General features: G+C 44.3%; 1 protein-coding gene across 1 annotated transcript in view; it reads left to right on the forward strand.

Annotated features, from left to right (window-relative positions):
* PHKA2 (phosphorylase kinase regulatory subunit alpha 2) overlaps positions 1–21,935 on the forward strand; it is a 779,558-nt gene that overhangs the window by 426,637 nt on the left and 330,986 nt on the right. Inside the window, exon 20 of the mRNA XM_078657648.1 lies at positions 21,061–21,234. Within this exon, the coding sequence (XP_078513774.1) occupies positions 21,061–21,234 (174 nt within the window). The remainder of the gene's footprint in view (positions 1–21,060; positions 21,235–21,935) is intronic.

Consider the following 21,935-nt stretch of genomic DNA (forward strand, 5'->3'; position numbering starts at 1 on the left):
ATGTAGAAATCGCTTAAAAAATAGCGATTTCTAAACATTCCTTAATTTGCGACTCGCAAATTCGAGTCGCAATTAAGGAATACCTCCCCATTCATTCCTATGTGCCTAGAGGCCCATAGGAATGAATGGGAAGACATTCTCAATTTGCGATGCTCGATTAGGGAATCGCAAGTTAAGAATGCAATTTCAAGGGTGCAAGGTTGTCAAAAGGACACCCTGTTGCACCCCTAAAATGATCTGTTCACATATGTTGCGCACACACATGCCCTAAGGGCATGTGTGTGCGCAACATGAAACTTTGAAAAATGCACAAAAGTGCATTTTTCAAAGTTTTTGCAAATTACCATGAAGTTCAACTTCATGGTAATTTGCTCCCCCTATTAGCGAAATTGCTGATTTTTTTACTTTAATGAATTGCATTTGAGGAATCTCAATTTGCGATTCCTTAAATGCAATCGCAATTTAAGTAATTGCAATTTAGAGATTACTTGAATTGCGATTTTTGCATTTGGGATGATGCATCCCAAATGCAAAAATACCTGTCACAAAGGGGTAGATTCTGAGAATCTGCCCGTTTTCGACCGTTTTTTCTTTTGATGCATGTGGCTGTAAGTCTTCTCTAAATTTAGAGAATAATGTGAAAGACTCTCTTCTTGGATAGTTGGGTTTAGGTGTTCAGGGTTGTGTATAACTTCCATTTCAACATAATCATTTTGTTAAGCGTCACCTTGCTACAGTCTACAGTTTTCTTCGCAATATCACACTCACCTCAACTGGTTTGGATAATGAATCATGTCTATTGTCAGATGTTGTTTTGTTAAAGTTAACTGTATTGCATATTTCATTGGCATCTGCTTGCTGCACCTACACAATATGCACAAGGAGAAATTAGCAACTGTAATTATACGCTTTTGAGATTCTTCTTCTACTATAAAAATACTTAAATGAGTTTTTAATTTATTTGAAATTAGGTCTTTGATGTCTTTTTTATAGAGTAAGATCATTTTCTATTAAACGTTAACCTAAATTGGCATTATTAATGGTATCACAGTCGGAAAATTATGCTTACAAATGTTAGGATCAATAATGCATACAGATAATAACAACCCATATAAATCCAGTTGTTTCTTTAATCCAAAGATGAAGATTCATTTGATTCACTGACTGTACATATTGACATCTTTCAAAGAGGGTGTGATAGAAACTACCTACAATAAAACTGCAATGATGCCTTTCAGATAGCTAAGTGTTATATAGGGTTATTTTAGAATGGTGAATATGTAATATGGAGTCTGACATTAGTGGGTTTGAGGGAAAGTCAGGAAATTGTCAGTAGGAAGGAGATACAGAAGTGGGAGGACTTGTGCTGATTTGTTACTATTACTGCTTCTTACTTAGTAATAAATGTACTTCCAGTAACTGGAGTCTAGCAACGTTATTGCCTGCAACAATTGGTGACGAGTTGCAGCACCTTACGGCTCCCAGCTAAAGTAAAGACCGCCTGCTACTTATCTGCCTATGAAATGGACTCCATCATCGTCAACTTCTTCATTTCAGGAGTCTGCTGTTATTATATTACCCATACCTTTGCGCTCTTTGCAGTACGAGAACAAATTGTTATGTCAGCACCTATGCTCACATTTCTATGGACACTGGCGCACGACCCCTCAGCCTCAAGAGCAGTAAGATGCATTCCTGGCGTATGACACTTCCGTGGGCTGCAAGATATGTCTGCTTGCACATGGAGTTTTGTGCACTGAACCTCCACATGATCAGTAACCTAACGTCATCAAGTGACCTTAGGTGCCTCAGTTTTTAGGTCTCGGCTAGCGTAGGCTGCGCACATGCGCAGTCTCGCTGGCGAGATTTTATGTTTCTTAGTAGTGAGGCTTAAACCCGCCCCTCTTCTCCATTGGCTGGCTTCCTAAACGGCGGCCAGCCATTGGAGAAGAGGTTTTAGTGATGTCATTTTTTCCAGCTAAGCCCCGTCTTTTTCGGATTGAGGGGTGTGTTTTTTCATTTCTTTCTCATTCTTCTCCATTGGCTGAAATGTAACAACAACAGTCAAAAACACGCCCGTTGTTTACATTTCAGCCAATGGAGAAGTGGGGAGAAAGAAAAACACGGCCCCCAGCCTGAAAGGGACGGGGCGTTTCTCAGTCTCTTTTGTGCTTGACCTCAGAGAAACATGGTGTGTCGCCTCCTCTCCCCCAACCCCTCCTCTCCCCTCTCTCCTCGGCTCTCCCGGGCTCTCCCGTCCCGGCCGATGCGCACCCTGGCTGCCATTGCTGCTGGGCTCTGTGTGTGACCGCCTTCCGCCGGCTCCTCCCCCCTTCCCCGGCCGAGACAGAGAAGGCTTCCCCCGGTGAACGAGTGTCGGTCCATGTCTAGGCGGCTGTGAGTGCGGGCTTCCGTAGGTTGTTGTATCAGAGAGCTCAAGTCGGTATCAGTGGCGGTGGGCCGCCTAGCACTGCAGTACTGGAGAAAGTTCTGCTGCGAACAAATTTGGGACTGCAGTACTGGGGTGAGCAGAGCCTGGGGTCAGTGGAGGTAGGTTGGATGCTGGACTGGGGAGGGCTCAGGTTGTGCGATCAGTGTGAGGCCCAATGATCTATTACGCTATGGAATGCTACTTTGTGTGTCAGTGAATGTGGCTCTCACTATTCTGAGAGAAGGTTCGCGGCGGAAGTGGCGCATTCTGCAGATGTTCTGTCTCGGCGCGGTGTTCACTTCGGAGAAAGAAGCAACCATCGCTGGTTGATCTGAAAATAGGGCGCTAGTCTGGACCGCTTGCATCCTTGAAACTACAGAAGCGCGTCTGAGACAGTGAGGGAAGTGCTTCTGGGCCTTGCAGCGAGCGAAGCGAAAGCGCAGAGGCAAAAGCGCGGCAGCAGTCAGTAGCAGCATTAGGCCGCGCAGCGGGGGTATTTTGCAGGTCAGTGTCCCTTTTGCCCCTTCTGGGGTTTAGGGCAGGGTTATTGTATGCATTAAAAAATTGCGGGCTGTCGTAGGGCCTCGTAGAGGTAGAAATGGCTGACACGCCTCTCCCCGCTACCATCTTGGAGCGTCAAGTATGCTCTGTGCTGGTTAATGTGATCTATGGGTAGCTTTCCCATTCCATGATGTAGCAGCGATGAAAACAGTCCCCCTGCGCCGGCCTCTGATGAGAGGCACAAATGCCTCGAAACGCGTAAGGCCAAGGGACTCGAAGTAATGTGCAGGAATCGAAACCCACTGGAGGGTAAAAAATGAAGCTTAATAACTACATTGCCCAGCATGCATCGTGGAATACGAACTCTACTTAAAGAAGGCACACCGGAGGCCAATTACTATGCTGAATGCAAGCGAGGAAGATGTAGCAGCGAGGAAAACAGTCTCCCTGCGCCGGCCTCTAATGAGAGGCACAAATGCATCGAAACGCGTAAGGCTAAGGGACTTAATGTCGGGATAGAAAAATGCAATGTTTTAAATAAATGTTTTGTGAACAACCTGCAAGTGGTGTGCGGCCTCAAATCCGAGTACCTTTGTAGCAATACATATCACGGCGGCTCCGGGCGTGGAGGGATCGCACTGCCTGGAAAATATTAACGGGACCGCCAGGGAGGTAATGCGCCTCTTTGATGTGGCACGAACAGGCTATGAATTCAACATTGCAGAGTCCCATCTGGGAGCCTAATGGAAGGCTTTAAAAGTGTCTTGAAGTAATGTGCAGGAATCGAAACCCCCTGGAGGATAAAAAATGAAGCTTAATAACTACATCGCCCAGCATGCATCGTGGAATACGAACTCTACTTAAAGAAGGCACACCGGAGGCCAATTACTTTACTGAATGCACGCGAGGAAGATGTAGCAGCGATGAAAACAGTCTCCCTGCGCCGGCCTCTGATAAAAGGCACAAATGCCTTGAAACGCATAAGGCCAAGGAACTTAATGTCGGGATGGAAAGCTGCAATGTTTTAAATAAATATTTTGTGAACAACCTGCAAGTGGTGTGCGGCCTCAAATCCGAGTACCTTTGTAGCAATACATATCACGGCGGCTCCGGCCGTTGAGGGATCGCACTGCCTGGAAAATATTAACGGGACCGCCAGGGAGGTAATGCGCCTCTTTGAAGTGGCACGTACAGGCTATGAATTCAACATTGCAGAGTCCCATCTGGGAGCCTAATGGAAGGTTTTAAAAGTGTCTCGAAGTAATGTACAGGAATCGAAACCCACTGGAGGGTAAAAAATGAAGCTTAATAACTACATCGCCCAGCATGCATCGTGGAATACGAACTCTACTTAAAGAAGGCACACCGGAGGCCAATTACTTTACTGAATGCAAGCGAGGAAGATGTAGCAGCGATGAAAACAGTCTCCCTGCGCCGGCCTCTGATGAGAGGCACAAATGCCTCAAAACGCGTAAGGCCAAGGGACTTAATGTCGGGATGGAAAGCTGCAATGTTTTAAATAAATGTTTTGTGAACAACCTGCAAGTGGTGTGCGGCCTCAAATCCGAGTACCTTTGTAGCAATATATATATATATATATATATATATATATATATATATATATATCACACTCCAAACTCCACGATGTCTTTCCACGACAAACCGGAGAAACAGACTCTTGTAGTAACTTCAGTTGCAGGTTTTTATTATTCCTTTTACATTTTAAAAGTGCATTGCTGTGCCAAAAAACACCAAACGCGTTTGGGCAATCCCAGTCGCCTTGATCGCTGGTAACTTGTGCAATTAACCCCATTAACATTTAAAACCACCATTGACCAATCATAGACTGTCATCTCATTTTACCATAGATATAGAAAACAGACTTTGTTTTTTTGTGGAAATGTACAAACGGGAAAACAAACTGGTTTGTAACTACAGAATGCATTCATTTTAAAGTGCGCCGTGCGACATATAATAATAAAAGAATATTACATTGTCCACTATGGTACATGCTTTTAGTCCTTGCCCGACCATGACAATGAATAGCTGTTCAAATACATTAACGATAATCATTAAATGCATATCTCCATTTTACTTCAAATGTATTAATCTTAGGTCGTCCTATGCATTCATAGTAGTGTGTCAGCATTGGAGCTTATCATATCCCGTTGAACAAACAAATTAATTCAATAAATATGTAAACGTAAAATTCTATTGGATGACAGTAAAAAGTGCATGTGCTATAGTGCAATATTAAAGTGCAAAATAAACTCCCAGCCGGGAGTTACATTAAACTTGGTAGTAAATATATCACTACGGGGCAGGGTTAAGGGATAGAGGTAACTGTTTCAATAAGATGTAAAGATTCCATTACTGTGCAAATACTAATAGAAAGATTTAAATTCATAACTCGGAAAAAATGATGACAACATAGGACTTACATATGTGCAAATTCAACCTCAGATGTTAATCAATTCATGTGGTCAATAAATCCATATTATGGCATCAACTGGTAGTAAAAAACCATAAAATCCATAAAATTATAGATTCATGATAAAAATACACATCAATCAAACACCACGCCAAAGAGCTAAAAACCTCCATAACAAGATTAAAATTGTACTTAAAACATATTAGTTGATAAATATATATTAGGATTAAATAAATTATTATTCAAGCAAGGTCCATTTCATATAATGTTACATATAGACTGCAAGTTGATTAAAAAACCAGTCTATAGATAGTGATGTAAGTCTTCACAGATGTTCAGCCCTTTCGGAGTTTTAGTATCGAGCTCTAGAATATATTTAGTGTCTAGTTGGCGTAATAATTTTTCTCGGTTACCTCCTCTCTTACTGGCTTGTATACTGTCAATTACAAAATATTGTAACACGTTCAAATTGTTATCGTGTTCCAATTTGACGTGTCTCGCCACAGGGTAAGAGGGGTCAAAAGTAACCGTTGCTCTCAAATGCTGCAAAATTCTGGCATGGACTTGCAATTTCGTGCTACCATATTGGAGTCCACATATGCATTTCACACATACACTGCATATTCTGTTTTGCACGTGTAGTGACCCTTGATTTTGATAGGGATTTCCGAAAATGCATTGGTATATGTGCTGGTGTTAACTCCAAATTTGCAGGCTCTGCAAGTACTGCACTTGAAAAAGCCTTTCTTAGTGGACAGCCAACTGATATAGCTCAGGGCTGGTTTTGACTAATTCACTTCTCATTGAGTGGGCCTTGCGAAAAGTAAAATCCGGTCTTGAGGTTAAAATTTCATTAAGAACATTATCAGTGAGCACTATGGGCCATTGTGTATTTATAATCTTCTTTATACTCTGGGATTGTCTACTGTAAGTAGAAATAATATATATATATATATATTCCAGAGCCCCACAAATCCCATAGACATCAGTTTTTCCTCACAACTCCCCAAACCAGTAAAAAAAAGCTGAGAACCTAGGGGTTCTGATAGACAGTAAGCTCACCTCCTCCCAACAAACTAATGCTACAGTTTCAGCCTCATTGCACTTGATTTAGAAATTAACTATGGCCCTCCCTTACATCCCCCCCGATCCCAGGAGGACGGTGGTAACTACATTAGTTCTATCGAAATTGGACTATTGTAATGGCCTCTATCTTGAGTTACAGAAACAACAAATGAAAAAACTTCAGATGGTGCAAAACGCAGCTGCTAGGCTTTTATTGAACTTACCAAAGTACATATCAGTTGCGGAAGAAATTCAAAAACTTCATTGGCTCCCAGTGGCTCAACGCATTAAGTTCAAAGTTCTCTGCTTAGCCTACAAAGCTCTGAATACCACAGGACCAGTATCCCTGAAAAGCCTTTTCTTATGGTACAAACCGGGTAGGCAGCTAAAGTCTTCCAATGCCAGGCTGATGGTAGTGCCTAGGACTCGAACCTCGAGCTGGGGAGGTCGAAGCATAGGCCATGGCACGGCTAAAATATGGAATACACTCCCAAAGGAACTGAGAGCCGCTAACTCGCTGGTCTCCTTTAGAAAGAGCCTGAAAACGTGACACCCCCGGCTAATCGTGTGCTCTAAAAGTTATAATAACATAACATAACATAGATATGGGCACTTTAAAAAAACACTTTATGCAGCATACTCCTGTCGCAAAATCTTTTTATTCCAGTCTTTTGAGAAGATGGTGCCAGAGATACTGAGGGTGCATCAAAGCATTACAGCAGACCAAGTCCTCTAGTATAAGGCATGGTCTGAGTGAGTTTGCTGTGTGCCCTTTTTCAGTGACTTACTAGACATAAGAACTGTGGAGCTTATTTGCAAGCCCTTTGTGCAGCTGGTGCATCACTTTTTATGTGAAGGAAAGTGCTGCACCGAGGGCGCAATGGGCTTGTAAATAAGTTCCTGTATATTATAGGAATTCCTGGCCGCAAGTTCTCCAAATCTTTCCAGAGCTTTCTGGGTTTATAGAGGGCTTGCGTCGAGGGTGAGGTTTGTATGTCATGTACCACGGAGTTATTTAGAATGTGTCAAATATCCCCCCTCTCCCAATTCAGAGCCTTCTAATAGACACTAAACTACAAACAAAACAACCTGTTAATCTTCTATCTCTCTCAAATCACTGGTCCTACTGAGATGTTAAGGTAAGTGTGCACACAAAAATGTTTTTTAAAAGTTTTAGTATAAAAACAATTCAGAAACTAAAACATGAGCAAATTAATATCTGTATGAAAAACCTTTTAAAAAAAAAGTTTTAGAAATCAAAGAAAGTATTTAAATTCTAAATCATTCTAGGGCTAAAAATAAACAGAGCAAATGGGTGTTTATGTATTGCAACTATTTTTGTGATTTCTTTATTTCTTTCTTGCTTTTGATGATTTTGGGTAAGTTTATTTTACCTTTCATGTATTTTTTGAGGGCATAGATTTCCTTCTTTCTGTCCCTTGTGCCCTTATTTTTGTCTATGCAGTGAGAGGAAAGCTATAACATTTTCTTTAGGTTTTTATGTTATGTTTTAACAACCAGACATCAGCCCTCTTGATTTTCTTTGCTGGGCTCCTTTAGGAATCCATCAAGTGATGTGTTGAATAGTGGGGTTTGAATGATTGTAGAGCTAATGCCTGGCAGGCTCACATATGGCCGTGGTGGTGAGTGATTACCTTTGTCTAAATTCTTTCCTTGTGAACAGCAGCCAACTAATATCCAGATTTTTTAAACATCTGCCCTCCAAGTTAGGCCCAAAATAGGCACAGGGCTGTGTTGATCCTCTTGAATGTTTTATAAAATGCAAAATAAGGAAGAGTGTTTACTTTGTTATGAGTGTGTGGCAGAGCCTGACCAAGATGGCCTAGCACTGTACTAGACCAGCAAAATGCTAGGACACAGGTTGAGTTGCTTTGCTAGCTTCTTCCTTGTTTTTCAGTTCTATCATATAAATCATCTGACTATAAGAAAATATTCGAATAACTACAGACATTGTTCAGGTTTTTAATTCTTCTGTATGCTCAACTTTCCACAAGATGATGTTGGATCTGATGAAATATCTTTTGTCGTTTTTTTAAGCTTTTAAGCAAAATACTCATATAAATCCAGTTTGGTTTGACTTGGAGAAGCCTGCACCATGTCCTCCTACCTGCTGCACAACACCCACAAAGCATTTACTGCTGCATGTGGCTCTTGTTCCCTATGTAGCCATTTCCCAGTATTCTGTGTGGTTCAGACACCCAGTGCCCTCTCCAGATTGAATTTGAAGATTCACATCTACCTGATGCAGTAAAGAAGGATTTGCCCAATTGTTTTAGCCATCTCATTCAGTGGTTCCACGTCCTAGTTGCTTCCATAATTTTCCATTGACAATGCAGGAAAAGGCTGTACGGATACTTCCAGCAGAGGGATGAAAGGGCTATTCCAAGATGGTGTAAGGCGGTGGCATGGAAGTTTTATGACTACGAAACTATAACTCTATACACTTTTAGATCAGTGACTTTTCCTCTATGTAGGATGGTCAAGATGTGATTGGCCCCACCTGTTGGAATTTTTCTCAGATTTCCAGTCACGGGTCCTCAGGCTACATTCAATGTACGCAAAATTAGCTTTTGCCACCCCTACCAATTACCCAATTGGGAACAAGAGTATGGATGGGAAAAACCTCTTCTACGTCTGTGGTTTAGCCTAACCCCGCTTGCAAAGTTATTTTGATACTTGGTTGGTAGTTTCTCCTGAAGAGAAGTCATGAAGACAGTCACTGGCTCAAATTACTTAGCACTAATTTCATATATGTATTTTTGGAGTCGGGCCCATTTCTTTTGCTTTTCATTTCCTTTTCTTTTGCTTTTCATTTCCTTTTCTTACGTTTCAATTCCTTTATTTCCGTTATTTCATGTATGTATTTTTATTTGTATTTTCAATAAAAATGATTTGAATAAAAAAAAATACTCAGCACATCGCTGGCCACACGCTTGATGTTTGGTACTAGACATTGAGAGGGCCTTTGATTTGCTGGAATGGGGTTTTCTATTAAACCTTTTGCCTTGCTGTGGTCTTGGGAAACGCTACCTTTGTCTGACTGAAGTGATAACTATGTGCCAAAGGCCAGAGTCAAGACAGGCACCTATATTTCAGAAGCTATCTCGATAGGCATGGTGGTACAAAAGGGTGTGGTGGTGATGGACGGAGCATCTGAACCAATCAAACACTCACACCCAGTCAACAGATCTGGGTTTAATCCATCACCGTTCTTTAGCCCACTCTGCCACCCCAGTTCAAACATGGCCAAATGCAAATCAGTCTAACCCTGTGCCTCATGGGAACAGTCCAGCCCGAACTGCCAAGCCATGCCTTCCCTGGACCGGAAACAAGCTTCTGAGGACCGGTTTCTGGCATTTCAGCCGTCTTCAGCCCGGCTTGCTTGAACCCAGTGGCAAAGTGAGCAAGGGACTCACGTCTGAGCATACCCTGCCAACTTATGGCGAACAAAGTGGTACAAAAGGGGGTGGTGATGGATGGAGCATCTGAACCAATCAAACACTCACACCCAGTCAACAGATCTGGATTTAATCCATCACCGTTCTTTAGCCCACTCTGCCACCCCAGTTCAGACATGGCCATATGCAAATCAGTCTGACCCTGTGCCTCATGGGAACAGTCCAGCCCGAACTGCCAAGCCATGCCTTCCCTGGACCGGAAACAAGCTTCCGAGGACCGGTTTCTGGCATTTCAGCCGTCTTCAGCCCGGCTTGCTTGAATCCAGTGGCAAAGTGAGCAAGGGACTCACGTCGGAGCATACCCTGCCAACTTATGGCGAACAAAGTGGTACAAAAGGTGGTGGTGCTGGACGGAGCATCTGAACCAATCATACACTCACACCCAGTCAACAGATCTGGGTTTAATCCATCACCGTTCTTTAACCCACTCTGCCACCCCAGTTCAGACATGGCCATATGCAAATCAGTCTGACCCTGTGCCTCATGGGAACAGTCCAGCCCGAACTGCCAAGCCATGCCTTCCCTGGACCGGAAACAAGCTTCCGAGGACCGGTTTCTGGCATTTCAGCCCTCTTCAGCCCGGCTTACTTGAATCCAGTGGCAAACTGAGCAAGGGACTCACGTCTGAGCATACCCTGCCAACTTATGGCGAACAAAGTGGTACAAAAGGGGGTGGTGATGAACTGAGCATCTGAACCAATCAAACACTCACACCCAGAAAACAGATCTGGGTTTAATCCATCACCGTTCTTTAGCCCACTCTGCCACCCCAGTTCAGACATGTCCATATGCAAATCAGTCTGACCCTGTGCCTCATGGGAACAGTCCAGCCCGAACTGCCAAGCCATGCCTTCCCTGGACCGGAAACAAGCTTCTGAGGACCGGTTTCTGGCATTCCAGCCGTCTTCAGCCCGGCTTGCTTGAATCCAGTGGCAAAGTGAGCAAGGGACTCACGTCTGAGCATACCCTGCCAACTTATGGCGAACAAAGTGGTACAAAAGGGGGGGTGATGGACAGAGCATCTGAACCAATCAAACACTCACACTCAGTCAACAGATCTGGGTTTAATCCATCACTGTTCTTTAGCCCACCCTGCCACCCCAGTTCAGACATGGCCATATGCAAATCAGTCTGACCCTGTGCATCATGGGAACAGTCCAGCCCGAACTGCCAAGCCATGCCTTCCCTGGACCGGAAACAAGCTTCCGAGGACCGGTTTCTGGCATTTCAGCTGTCTTCAGCCCGGCTTGCTTGAATCCAGTGGCAAAGTGAGCAAGGGACTCACGTCGGAGCATACCCTGCCAACTTATGGTGAACAAAGTGGTACAAAAGGGGGTGGTGATGGACGGAGCATCTGAACCAATCAAACACTCACACCCAGTCAACAGATCTGGGTTTAATCCATCACCGTTCTTTAACCCACTCTGCCACCCCAGTTCAGACATGGCCATATGCAAATCAGTCTGACCCTGTGCCTCATGGGAACAGTCCAGCCCGAACTGCCAAGCCATGCCTTCCCTGGACCGGAAACAAGCTTCCGAGGACCGGTTTCTGGCATTTCAGCCATCTTCAGCCCGGCTTGCTTGAATCCAGTGGCAAAGTGAGCAAGGGACTCACGTCTGAGCATACCCTGCCAACTTATGGCGAACAAAGTGGTACATAGGCATGGGCACCCGCCAGCGATGCCCGATAACTCCATTACTCTTCTCATTAGCTATAGAGCCTCTTGCCATGGCTATCGAGGCCCAAGGTGCTGTGTCGGGTTTTCCATTGGGAGACAAAACCCATACGATCTCTCTATACGCTGATGACCTACTCCTATACATCTGGGATTTGTGATCAGAACCTGCTATACTAGCCCAGACACTCCGTGAATTCGCTGCTATCTCTGGTCTGCGGGTTAAGTGGGCCATATCATGCTTGTTTTCATTTACCCCTTTATTTAAAAAAAATATCTTTATTGAATTTTATTGATACAAACATGAAACAATACATTGGTGTCATTTGCAAAAAGAAAAACCACTGTCATTTGCAAACTTGCAGAGTTACTTGTACGACACATTAGGAGACAGTGTGGCAGATACAATTATATCATATGCGTTATTAAAGTAAAACAACAAATCTATATCATGTACCTACGTTTACTTCTTGTTGCCCCTAGTCACTGACATTGTGTTCACATTTATTCATGAGACTAACAGTTGCAATACCGCTTATCTCTGATAGTTGACTAGAGGTTAAGGCGACTCTTCAGGTGTTATAAATCGGTTCTGTAGGACTGTTTGCATGACAGCGGACTATTGACGATTCTCAGTCCAATAATTATACATCCTTATAAAGATCGTGAACTGATAACAACAACAAAACAAATAATAAATGTCTAAGAAAATAACAAAAAGAAAACATTTTACTAATGAAAAGAAAGTGGGCAAATTGCCATCTAACAGACACTGTGATTGTGTTGTAGTATGGATATGACTATATGTGTGCTGAGCTTTCATTTACCCGTTCATACCCCAATCCTACCTTTGCCCTTAGCGTTGTTCCAGTTGTATGGCAACCCAGCACATTTCGCTACCTAGGGGTCAAGAATGTACCATAAGCCACCTGACCTACTAGATGGCAACCTTGTCAGAGCGACAACAGCCATCAGGTCCGAGATGTCGTGCTGATGCACACTTCCGCTATCTGTCATGAGACATGTAACTTTATTCAATACGTTGGTCCAGCCTTAAGTACTCAATATTTACACTAATCTGCCCCTATATGTTACACCTTCCTTCTTTCGATCCCTTGAGAGAACCCTGAGAGAGTTCATCGAGAACAAGTCCCGCTGTAGGGTGGCTCTATCAAATCTGTACTTGCCTACGGACCAAGGCAGGCTTGCAGTACCTAATATGGATCAGTGCTGTCTTGCCACATTGTCCCAGGCCTGGACCCTACCTGCGATACTCTGACTTTTTTTACCGCTGCACTTGCCAAAAATCTCCAGAGTCATTGCTACTTGATGTTGAGTATAGGTACCTTTGCGATCCTCTACTCTTGGTACCCTATGACACATTAGTAGAGAAGGAGGGACTACTTCCGGGCCAAGTTCTATCACACACTTCGTTGCTTGCATCACTGGGTGGCAAATGGGTGGGACATGTCGAAGGAACCTCCAGCACACCTCACGATCCAATACCTGCATGTTAAGAGGACAGGTCAGCATCTCACAAGATGGTTTACAGCCTCCCTACGGCAATACACAGCAGTACCACTCACACCTCTGAGGCAACACTGTGAAGAGGCTCTGACATGTTCATGCACAAATAAGGAATGGGCTACCATATTTAAGAGTTCGGTCAGTATCCTTCAGAACGCTCAATTCTGCCTCATCAAATACTAAGTAATCCAAAGAGCCTACCTCACCCCTGCTAAGATTAACAGATAATTTCAACGAGCGGATGCTCACTGCCCCAGATGTAATTTACTAGATGCAGACCTCCTTCATATGCTGTGGGCATGTCCGCACCTCACCACTTATAGGCGGCACATAACCACCGCCTGCTCACGTGCATGCACACATGGGAGACGCATCCTGGGTCTCTTTTGCACGAGCAAGAGGCAGAAGGTCACTTCCCACTTCCTTGAGTTGGGATTATTGGTGACTACGTTTTAATCATAAGATGATGGAAGTCAACTGAACCTCCTCCTCTGGTAACCTGGATACAGTCGCTTCTGGCATGGGCCCTAGCCGAGAGTATTACACTACACAAAGAAGACGTTTTGGGGTTACATAAGACTCCTATAGCCTCCAAATGGAACACTATACTACATGAGTTCAAAAACGAAAAATACTCCGACTGGAATCATGCAGACGCTGCAGCAGGAGCGAATGAACAGGCTGTAGAGTCCTAGCTTAACGTGCCGCAAGAGCCAGGCAAGATGATGGTGCAGTGCTAGCCCCTTATACAAATTAGGATCTGTTGGGTTCATTGATGGGAAGTATATACACTGTTGTTTCATTTGGGTGGGTGAGTGGGATGCGGGGGGCTCGAGGGACCTAAGTTAGGCTGGTTCGACCTGATGTCCTTTTATCCCTACTCGTTTTTAGGTCGAGCGACCTATCTCAATGCGCATGCGCATTGAGCGGGAGCGAGATATATAGGGGCTTAAATAAGCTTTACCTAGACTGGCGATTGACTGGCGATTTGATGCTGTGCCCGTGCGCTTTTAGGTCAATGCGCAAGCGCATTGACCTAAAATGCGCGTGCACATCATCAAATCTCCAGTCAATCACCAGCAGCACTCCTCCCACACCTTTGAAGTGAAGCTTAGCTTCACTTCAAAGGCCCCGGCTGCTTCACACCCTCATGCCGCTCTCCCCGCTCCGCCCCCTCCCCTGCCCGCCGTGTCGCATTTCTCCTCCCCCCTCCCCACAGCAATGCCCTCCGCCGGCCGTACTTTCACTTTGACGGCCGCAGGCCGTCTCTCGTGTTTCTCCTTGTCTTGTTATGGCAGCTGCTGTGTGGACTCGCAGCTGGCATGCCAAAACCAAGCCGGTGTCTACCTATTTGCACCTCTTCCGTGCCCTGTGCCTGAACCTCTGGTCCACCAACACCATCTAGCTAACCCACACTGCAAACATTAGAACCCTCCTATCAACATCTCTCTCTCCTAGCCGTTGCTTCCTACGCAACACATGCTCCCTCTCTATTTCTGCCATACAAGTCTTGGAGCTCCATCATGACCTCCCACCAGAGGTCCTGTTCCTCACAGAAACCTGTTTAACCCCACTTCTGCTCCTGATATTACCACGGCCACCCAGCTCAGATACAATTCGTTAGGCAAGACAGGCATGATTAAATCTACATGTGTAAATGTACCATTGTAAATAGTATTACTGCCAGTGGAGCACGACATGATTAGTCAACGATCAACATTTCCGATTTTTAATAACCCCTCCTTACACGTCTGGATTTCTGTGGCGATAGTAATTATTAAATCACTCGCACCAACATTTGCTCTGCTTTTCCTACCTTTCGTCGCCTCTCACAACTGCCCCTCCCCCACCACAGAGCGTTTCACGGCCGTCACATTCACACGGCCGTGTCTCTTTCACGGCCGCCCTGCATGTTTGTTTTGGTAAATGCCACTTCTCCTAAAAGTAGCCACACTTCTTTTAAAGCTCCCCTTGCCCTGCTGAACGCCCCCACACTCCAGCAGCGCTCCGGTCCTGACCGGTTCCGTGAAGGCAGCAGGGCTTGAACCCGCACGACCCTCGGGTCATGCAAACACGCAGCCCTTGTGGGCAGCAGCGCTATTGCGAGACAGACTAATCTACAGAGGCAAACCAACCAAGAAGTACGGGAACTGTAGTGAGAAAACCAAGTTTCCAAATGCATTTTAAGGGAGTCTGCTTCAGAATTGTGAGTGGGCTCTGCCTTTCATGCTTCTGAAGTAGATAAAGCAAGCAGCATGCATTAGACCCACACCTCCCTCATTTACTGATCTGATTGGTCCCTAACCAGGTTTCTTTCGCTTTCTAGCCACCCACTTCCAAAAGGGCGCTCAGGAATCGATAAAACGTATAGTGCTTCGTTGCTCTCCCAGAGTACGAAGCGCTGTGCACGTGCACCAGTACCGTGATTAACTATTGTCTTCAGTGGCACAATGTGAACAAGCATTGGCATAGCCCATAGGTCTCGCTTTTGGGCCCTTCTAAGTATTTAGTTATGCACCACAATGTCCTTGGTGCAACAACATTAACTGTTGTGTGGCTAAAAACTTATAAGGTCCCAAAAGCGAGACCTATTGTCTATGCCAATGCTTGTTCGTTCTTGGATTCCTGCCTATGCCAACGCTACCTGTCATTACCCCTTTAGTAAGACTTTGACAAGATGATAGTAATGTCACACTGTGCATTGAGACGTCCATGCCTTTAGAATTCTGATTGTGACTTCATGCCTGACCATTGATGCATGTATGCGACGAACCTTGTGCTCTTATCCTGCCTACTTTTGTATCACATGTGAAGTCAAATGGCAATAATAGACCATGTCTCTGATCCCGAATTGTAGACCCCTTAAACACGTTCATGCTTTTTTTCACAAAAAATAATAAAACAGATTTAAACAAAAAAAAATGAGGCAGTTACCGGACAGACAGGAGGAAGTATCAGTAGAAGGTCTTGAAAGTTATGAAAAATAAATTACCCGTTTTCTTTTCCATCCATTCCTGTTATCTCATCAGGAATCATTTTATGAAGAGGTGAATATGTTACTGCTTAAGTAAGAGAAACTGGGGATTTCAAGTTATTTTTCTCTGGCAGCCACACAATTAATGGCATGTACCCTACTCTAGATCTCAGGGGCCTGTGCAGGTTTCTGAATCATAAACATATGAATACGACCAACTTATTGCTGATCATCCACTCCTTTCCAAAGGCACCTCTCTTGCGTTTATCAATAGGACATTTCAGTTTTTCAGGCAAATTACCATTGTTTGTTTCATCTGAATTGTGAAAGGTTGAGGGCACCACCTATTAAAGGATTTACTGTATATAGTTTTTTGGTGCCACAACCACTCCTTTCAGCAGAAATTGAATTGACTGTTGTACAGAGTTCGACAAATACAAAAATATGTTCACATATGTTCGATGGTCTACTCTACTCTTCTACGGGAGTGTCTCCAAGCTGAAAACCAGTACACTCATAGTAACCTGATTAAACAAATCTGCTATTGCTAAATGGACTTTTATCAACTGCATCCCTTTTTCCTGTATGTTCCACAGAAAATTCTCACCAGCGGTTCTGACACTCAAGAATGTCAGCGAAACCCTGAATTTGTCTTTTTCACTTCTTTCACTAACATTAGTTGCCAATAATGAAGAAGAAAGAAAGTATGCTCTTATCAAAATCCTGCTGGATGTGCAATGACCAAATCAAATTTGTGCATGCCTCAAAACTGCTGACTCACAAGATAGAGGAGGAGGTTCATTTGTGCATTAACTTCTTTTGTATGTCAAGTGCTTTCTTGCATATACCATTTCAGGTAGGCCAGGTGGAATCATCCTCTTGTCTGCCCTGAAGACCAACTTAAAGTCCAGGCTGAGTAGGAAACCTTCTCTACTTCAAGTATGTCAGTTTAACAATCACATTGCTCACTAATGTCACACAGACACATTTGATCAGCCACCAAACTATGAGCCACGTTCTGCTTGCAGGTGATGGTACTAAAATAACCAGTAACACCATTTCACTCTAGTCAGCAGCAGTTAACCTTTTCAGCATGCAGGTGCACCCACACATAACTTCTGCCTCACCCTCTCTTAATATTGAAATGTAAGAGGGAGTTTACCTTTCCTTTTTATCCCTGTCTTAATATTAATCTCCCCCTGTTGTATAAAAACTGCCCCTGATCCTGTTCCCCTTAGTTTGTATGAGCCCGGTGTGGGTTTCTTTTTTTGAGCCTGTACTGCAGCAATTGGGTGATGGGTGAGGAGGGTTTCGGGGGGGGGGGGGGCTAGGGCAAGTCATGTTTTCTGTCTCATTTGGGCTTCTCCCTCATGACACTCCTCTTCTTGAGCAGACCAGCTTCTTGGCACTAAGATACAGCTTGCATCCTTGCAACCTTACGTTGGGTCTCTGCTCACAGCCGCTGTGTAACTCTCCTGATCTTTTATCAGACCATAGCAATATTTATCCTCTATTGTTACCCTGCACCTATCACTAGTGTTCCACAAAAATAAAATTTCTCTAGTGCTTCTCACACTTGTGATTGTGAATATGATTCTCAGTATCTCGTACTAAATTCCTAGTTTGTCCTTAAATAAGTCTGTGTGCATCCATGCCTGCGTGAATTTTTAATTATGTCAGAGAAATTTGCAAAAATTTAAAATTTCATGTTATATGAAATTCATAAATGTTTTGATATTTTGCATACTTTTTGCCGGCAGTAGACTGGTTTGCATAGAAAATGACTTTCCTAGGCCCATGTTCTGCTAGAACCACACTCGTGTTGGTATCTCACTAGACTTTGTATGCAAGAAGTGCCTGGCTAGATACCAGCAAACCACATTACATTACAGCCTCAAAGCAAAGTATCCTAAAATGTTTATTGAGTTTCTTAAAAAACTATTGCACATCACTAGTTTCATCTCTTTTGCATTTTCTTTTCATTAGACAATCAATATGGCACTCAACCATCACCACTATTCTCAGCCACTCGTAAAATCTAGCACTCACAATTCTATTCACAGGACTGCTGACTCCCAGCACTCACTAACACTCAACAACACCAATTCGCAAAACCAGAACCCCAGAGAGTGTCACCGTTTATTTAATACTTCAGTGCATTCAGTTACTATCTTGTACGTTATCTACCATGTGTGGCAGCTATTGCACAATGCAAATTTGAAGCTGTGGTTTGTGCATAAATTGGGATTGAGGGAATGAGGGAAACTGTGGTTATCACCTCACAGACTCTGGCTACTGGTAAGAATGTGCATGCTTGTGACCGTTAACCTTGGCATAAGTCATTGAATCCTCATTACTTTTTTCTTGAACATCACCTTGCAGAACTTCATCATAAATCCTAGGTTCAATGTGACTTAGCATGTTCTTTTCCGACTCAGAAGGAGAGAGTCCTTGGGGGTGTGTAGGTGATTGATGCATCTCTCAAGTGGAATATGTAGTTCTCCATAATTTTCTTGGCAAGGAGAATGGCATGTGCGTTGGTTACTTTCCACGCATTGGAGCTTGTTTCCATCGCACTTTCCGAAAGTTACTTGAGGAATATCCCTTGTTAATTTTCAATTGGTGTTCGGATTATTGACATCCATGGTTGATCCTGTGAATATGATGCATGTGCTTTATTCTCTTGATATATTTACAAGCAAAGACTTAAACCATTTTTCAAACTTAGAGTGCCTCACAAAGCGATTTTTATACCGGCAATAAACATAACGAACAAGTTACTTACCTTTGGTGACAATATATCTGTAAGAGACATAGAATAGTTATGGATTCCTAACCTTAGAATTACCCCCAGGCATCAGCCTGGATCCGGAGAATTTTTCTTCAGCAGTACCTCTGCGCGTCGGTAGGTAGTGTCCGTCGACTCCGCATTTTTTCGTTGGCGCCGTGGTCACCGGAATAACATTGCAGTATCTACTTAGATGCCGTCCCTGCGCGCTGACGTCAGTTCTTTACACGACATTTCACGCCAGAAGTGCAGAGCCATGCAAGACACTGACCACTGGTGCACAAACCTACGGCCCTGCAAGGAAGTCCCTTACCCTAGAAGTTAGTTAGCAGACCGGGAGGATGGGTGGGGTGGTGAGGAATCCATAACTGATCTATGTCTCTTACAGATATATCGTTACCGAAGGTAAGTAACTTGTTCATCTGAAAGAGACAATTAGTTATGGATTCCTCACTTTAGAATACATACCCTAGCAATACCAACCCCGGAAGTGGGTCTGGGAACCAAGTTCACACCGGAAAGTCCTGGAGAACTGAACGGCCAAAGAAGCTGTCTCTCCGGACTTGGCTATTCAGGCAGTAGTGTTTGGTAAACGTGTGCAATGAAGCCCACGTAGCTGCCTGGCAGATGTCATGAAGGGGGACTCCACGTCCCAAAGCAGTAGTGGCTGCCGTTGCCCTGGTGTAATGGGTTCACAACCCCACTGGAGGTTCCTGGCGGTTCCTTTTTTGCTAAGGAGTAACAGATTTTGATGCAAAAAACAACCCAACAGCTGATTCCCTCTCAGAAGCTCCTTTTCATTGGAGCGGTTCTGGACACAGCGCAGTTTCCTCCCGAACAGCGAGTCCGGGATATTCGGGCTATGATTCCGATCTTTCAGCCTCTGTCCCGGTTTAGGTCAGAATGACCCTGAGACTACTGGGCCTCATGGCCTCTTGCATCCTTCTGGTGGACTATGCCAGGTGGCATATGCAGGCTCTGCAGTGGGACCCAAAGTCCCACTGGGCCCAGCATCAGGGGAATCTTTCAGATTGCGTCCAGATCTCGGGGGTACTGCACAACAATTGCAGTGGTGGCTTACGAACTAGGATTGGGTCAACAGCAGATCCCTCTCCCTTCCCCAACCGGAGTTCACAGTGGTGACAGATGCATCACTTCTGGGGTGGGGCGGACACATGGCAGAGGCAGAGTCTACAGAGTCCGAAGGCAGGCCGGCGGAGTCGAGCTGCCCAAAAATAGAATGGAGAGCTTCGTAAAAACTAATAAAGTTGGGAAAGGGTCGCTCCAGCTCCCGGAAAGGGAGGGAGGCTCGGAGTCGACCCAACAGGCTCCGCGGGCGGAGACGGATGACTATCTTCCGTATCCCGCTTTGGCCGACGTACGGGGAGAACGCGAAGAGCGATGTGCTTCTTTGCCTGTGCTTCAACTTACCCGAACATGAAGATTTTGACGAGGAATGGTGGTAATGGCTCCGTGACCTGGTCCTGCAACTTCCCTCTTGACCGTGACCTCGAGCGGCACGGATCTGACTGCCGGGCCTCCTGAAGCTTTCGGGACCACTCCTGCTAAGTCTCCAGGCCATGGCCATGGTTGTGGTCGCGCTCCAGGCACCAGAGGCACATAAGATGGGGCTCCGACATCAGCTTGTGGCATGAGCCACAAGGCTTGAAGCCGGTCCGTCGAGATGACATCCCTGTGCACCAGGAGTTGTAACGACTCAAAAAAGATGTCGACAAAAAGTCGCAAAAATAGAGTCAAAAAGTGACTCGAGGTACCGCCCTCTCCGGATTTGCGCTGGCTGGCGCGGAAAAGTAAAGAATTGACGTCAGAGCGCAAGGGCGGCATCTAAGTAGATACCGTGACATCATTCTGGCGTTCACGACACCAACGAAGAACGTGATGTCGACCAACGCCACCTACCGAAGTGCAGGGGTACTGCTGAAGACAAAATTCTCCGGATCCAGTCTGACGCCTGGGGGTAATTCTAAGGTGAGGAATCCATAACTAATTGTCTCTTTCAGATCATGTAATCTTTATCTAAATCTTAAGTTTAGGTGCTAGTGCTCAGCAGATTCTTCCTCCGTTTTTTCTAAATTTTCTGAGCAATCACCCAGAAATGTCTATGAGAACTTTCTTTAGTCCAAATCAGCACAGTAATTGTCACTGTTTCTTGTGTTACTTTGCAGAAGATCAAGACGAGCTTGACATGTACCTTAATCACCTACAGCAAAGCACAGCCCAAAAATCAAACCTGCCTCCGATATGTGTCAAGTCCACGCCTCGCCATGTCTTCAGTGCTGTCCATTCTACTAGGGACATTCTCTCGCTGGTGGCCAAGGCAAAGGGTTTGGATGCTCCAAGTGAGTTTTTGAAGGTTTATGATCATTTTGTTGCTGTTTTGTTTGACATACGTCAAGCTGGTTGCAAAGGAGAGCATGATACTTCAGCATTTGCATATTTGTTAGTAGAAAAACTGGTCTGGTCTGCAGGAGATTCCTGTTTGCTTCAGGTTTTAACAGCCAATCCCTCGCCTAACAGGCATATCCTCTAACCTTTGCATATGTCCGTAGGTTCTTCATCAAAATGTACATTTCCAATCATGTAATGAAATTGAATCCACAAAATAGTACAACTTTATTTTCTTTTTTTCCCTTTAATGACTATTTGAGCCAGTCAACTTTGTAACTGCCCTTCACTCTGCTCACCCAAAGCTCTGTTTTTCTTTTTGACTGTAAGGGTCTATCCAGCAATCTACAACACACCATTGCTCCTTAAACTATTTCCTTTTCACCAATTATTAGATTGTCACAAGCGGGCCATAAATGATATTGGTTGCAAAAGATGTTGCACTGTTTAACACAATTTGTGCTGTCTATGTATCTACAGTCCGTTAGTGAAAACTTGTACATTAACCTTTTTTACCATCTAATTGCTGGGCTGATCTTTTTGGGAATCCACATAGCTTCGTAGGCTTGCTATTTTTTATCAGATTTGCCTCTGTTTAGTGATGATTGTATTTCACTGTGACATCTTTGTTTGCTTAACGGGGTTTAAAAGATTT

This window comes from Lissotriton helveticus, chromosome 8 (genome assembly GCF_964261635.1).
Source record: "Lissotriton helveticus chromosome 8, aLisHel1.1, whole genome shotgun sequence".
In the NCBI taxonomy this organism is placed as follows: Eukaryota; Metazoa; Chordata; class Amphibia; order Caudata; family Salamandridae; genus Lissotriton; species Lissotriton helveticus.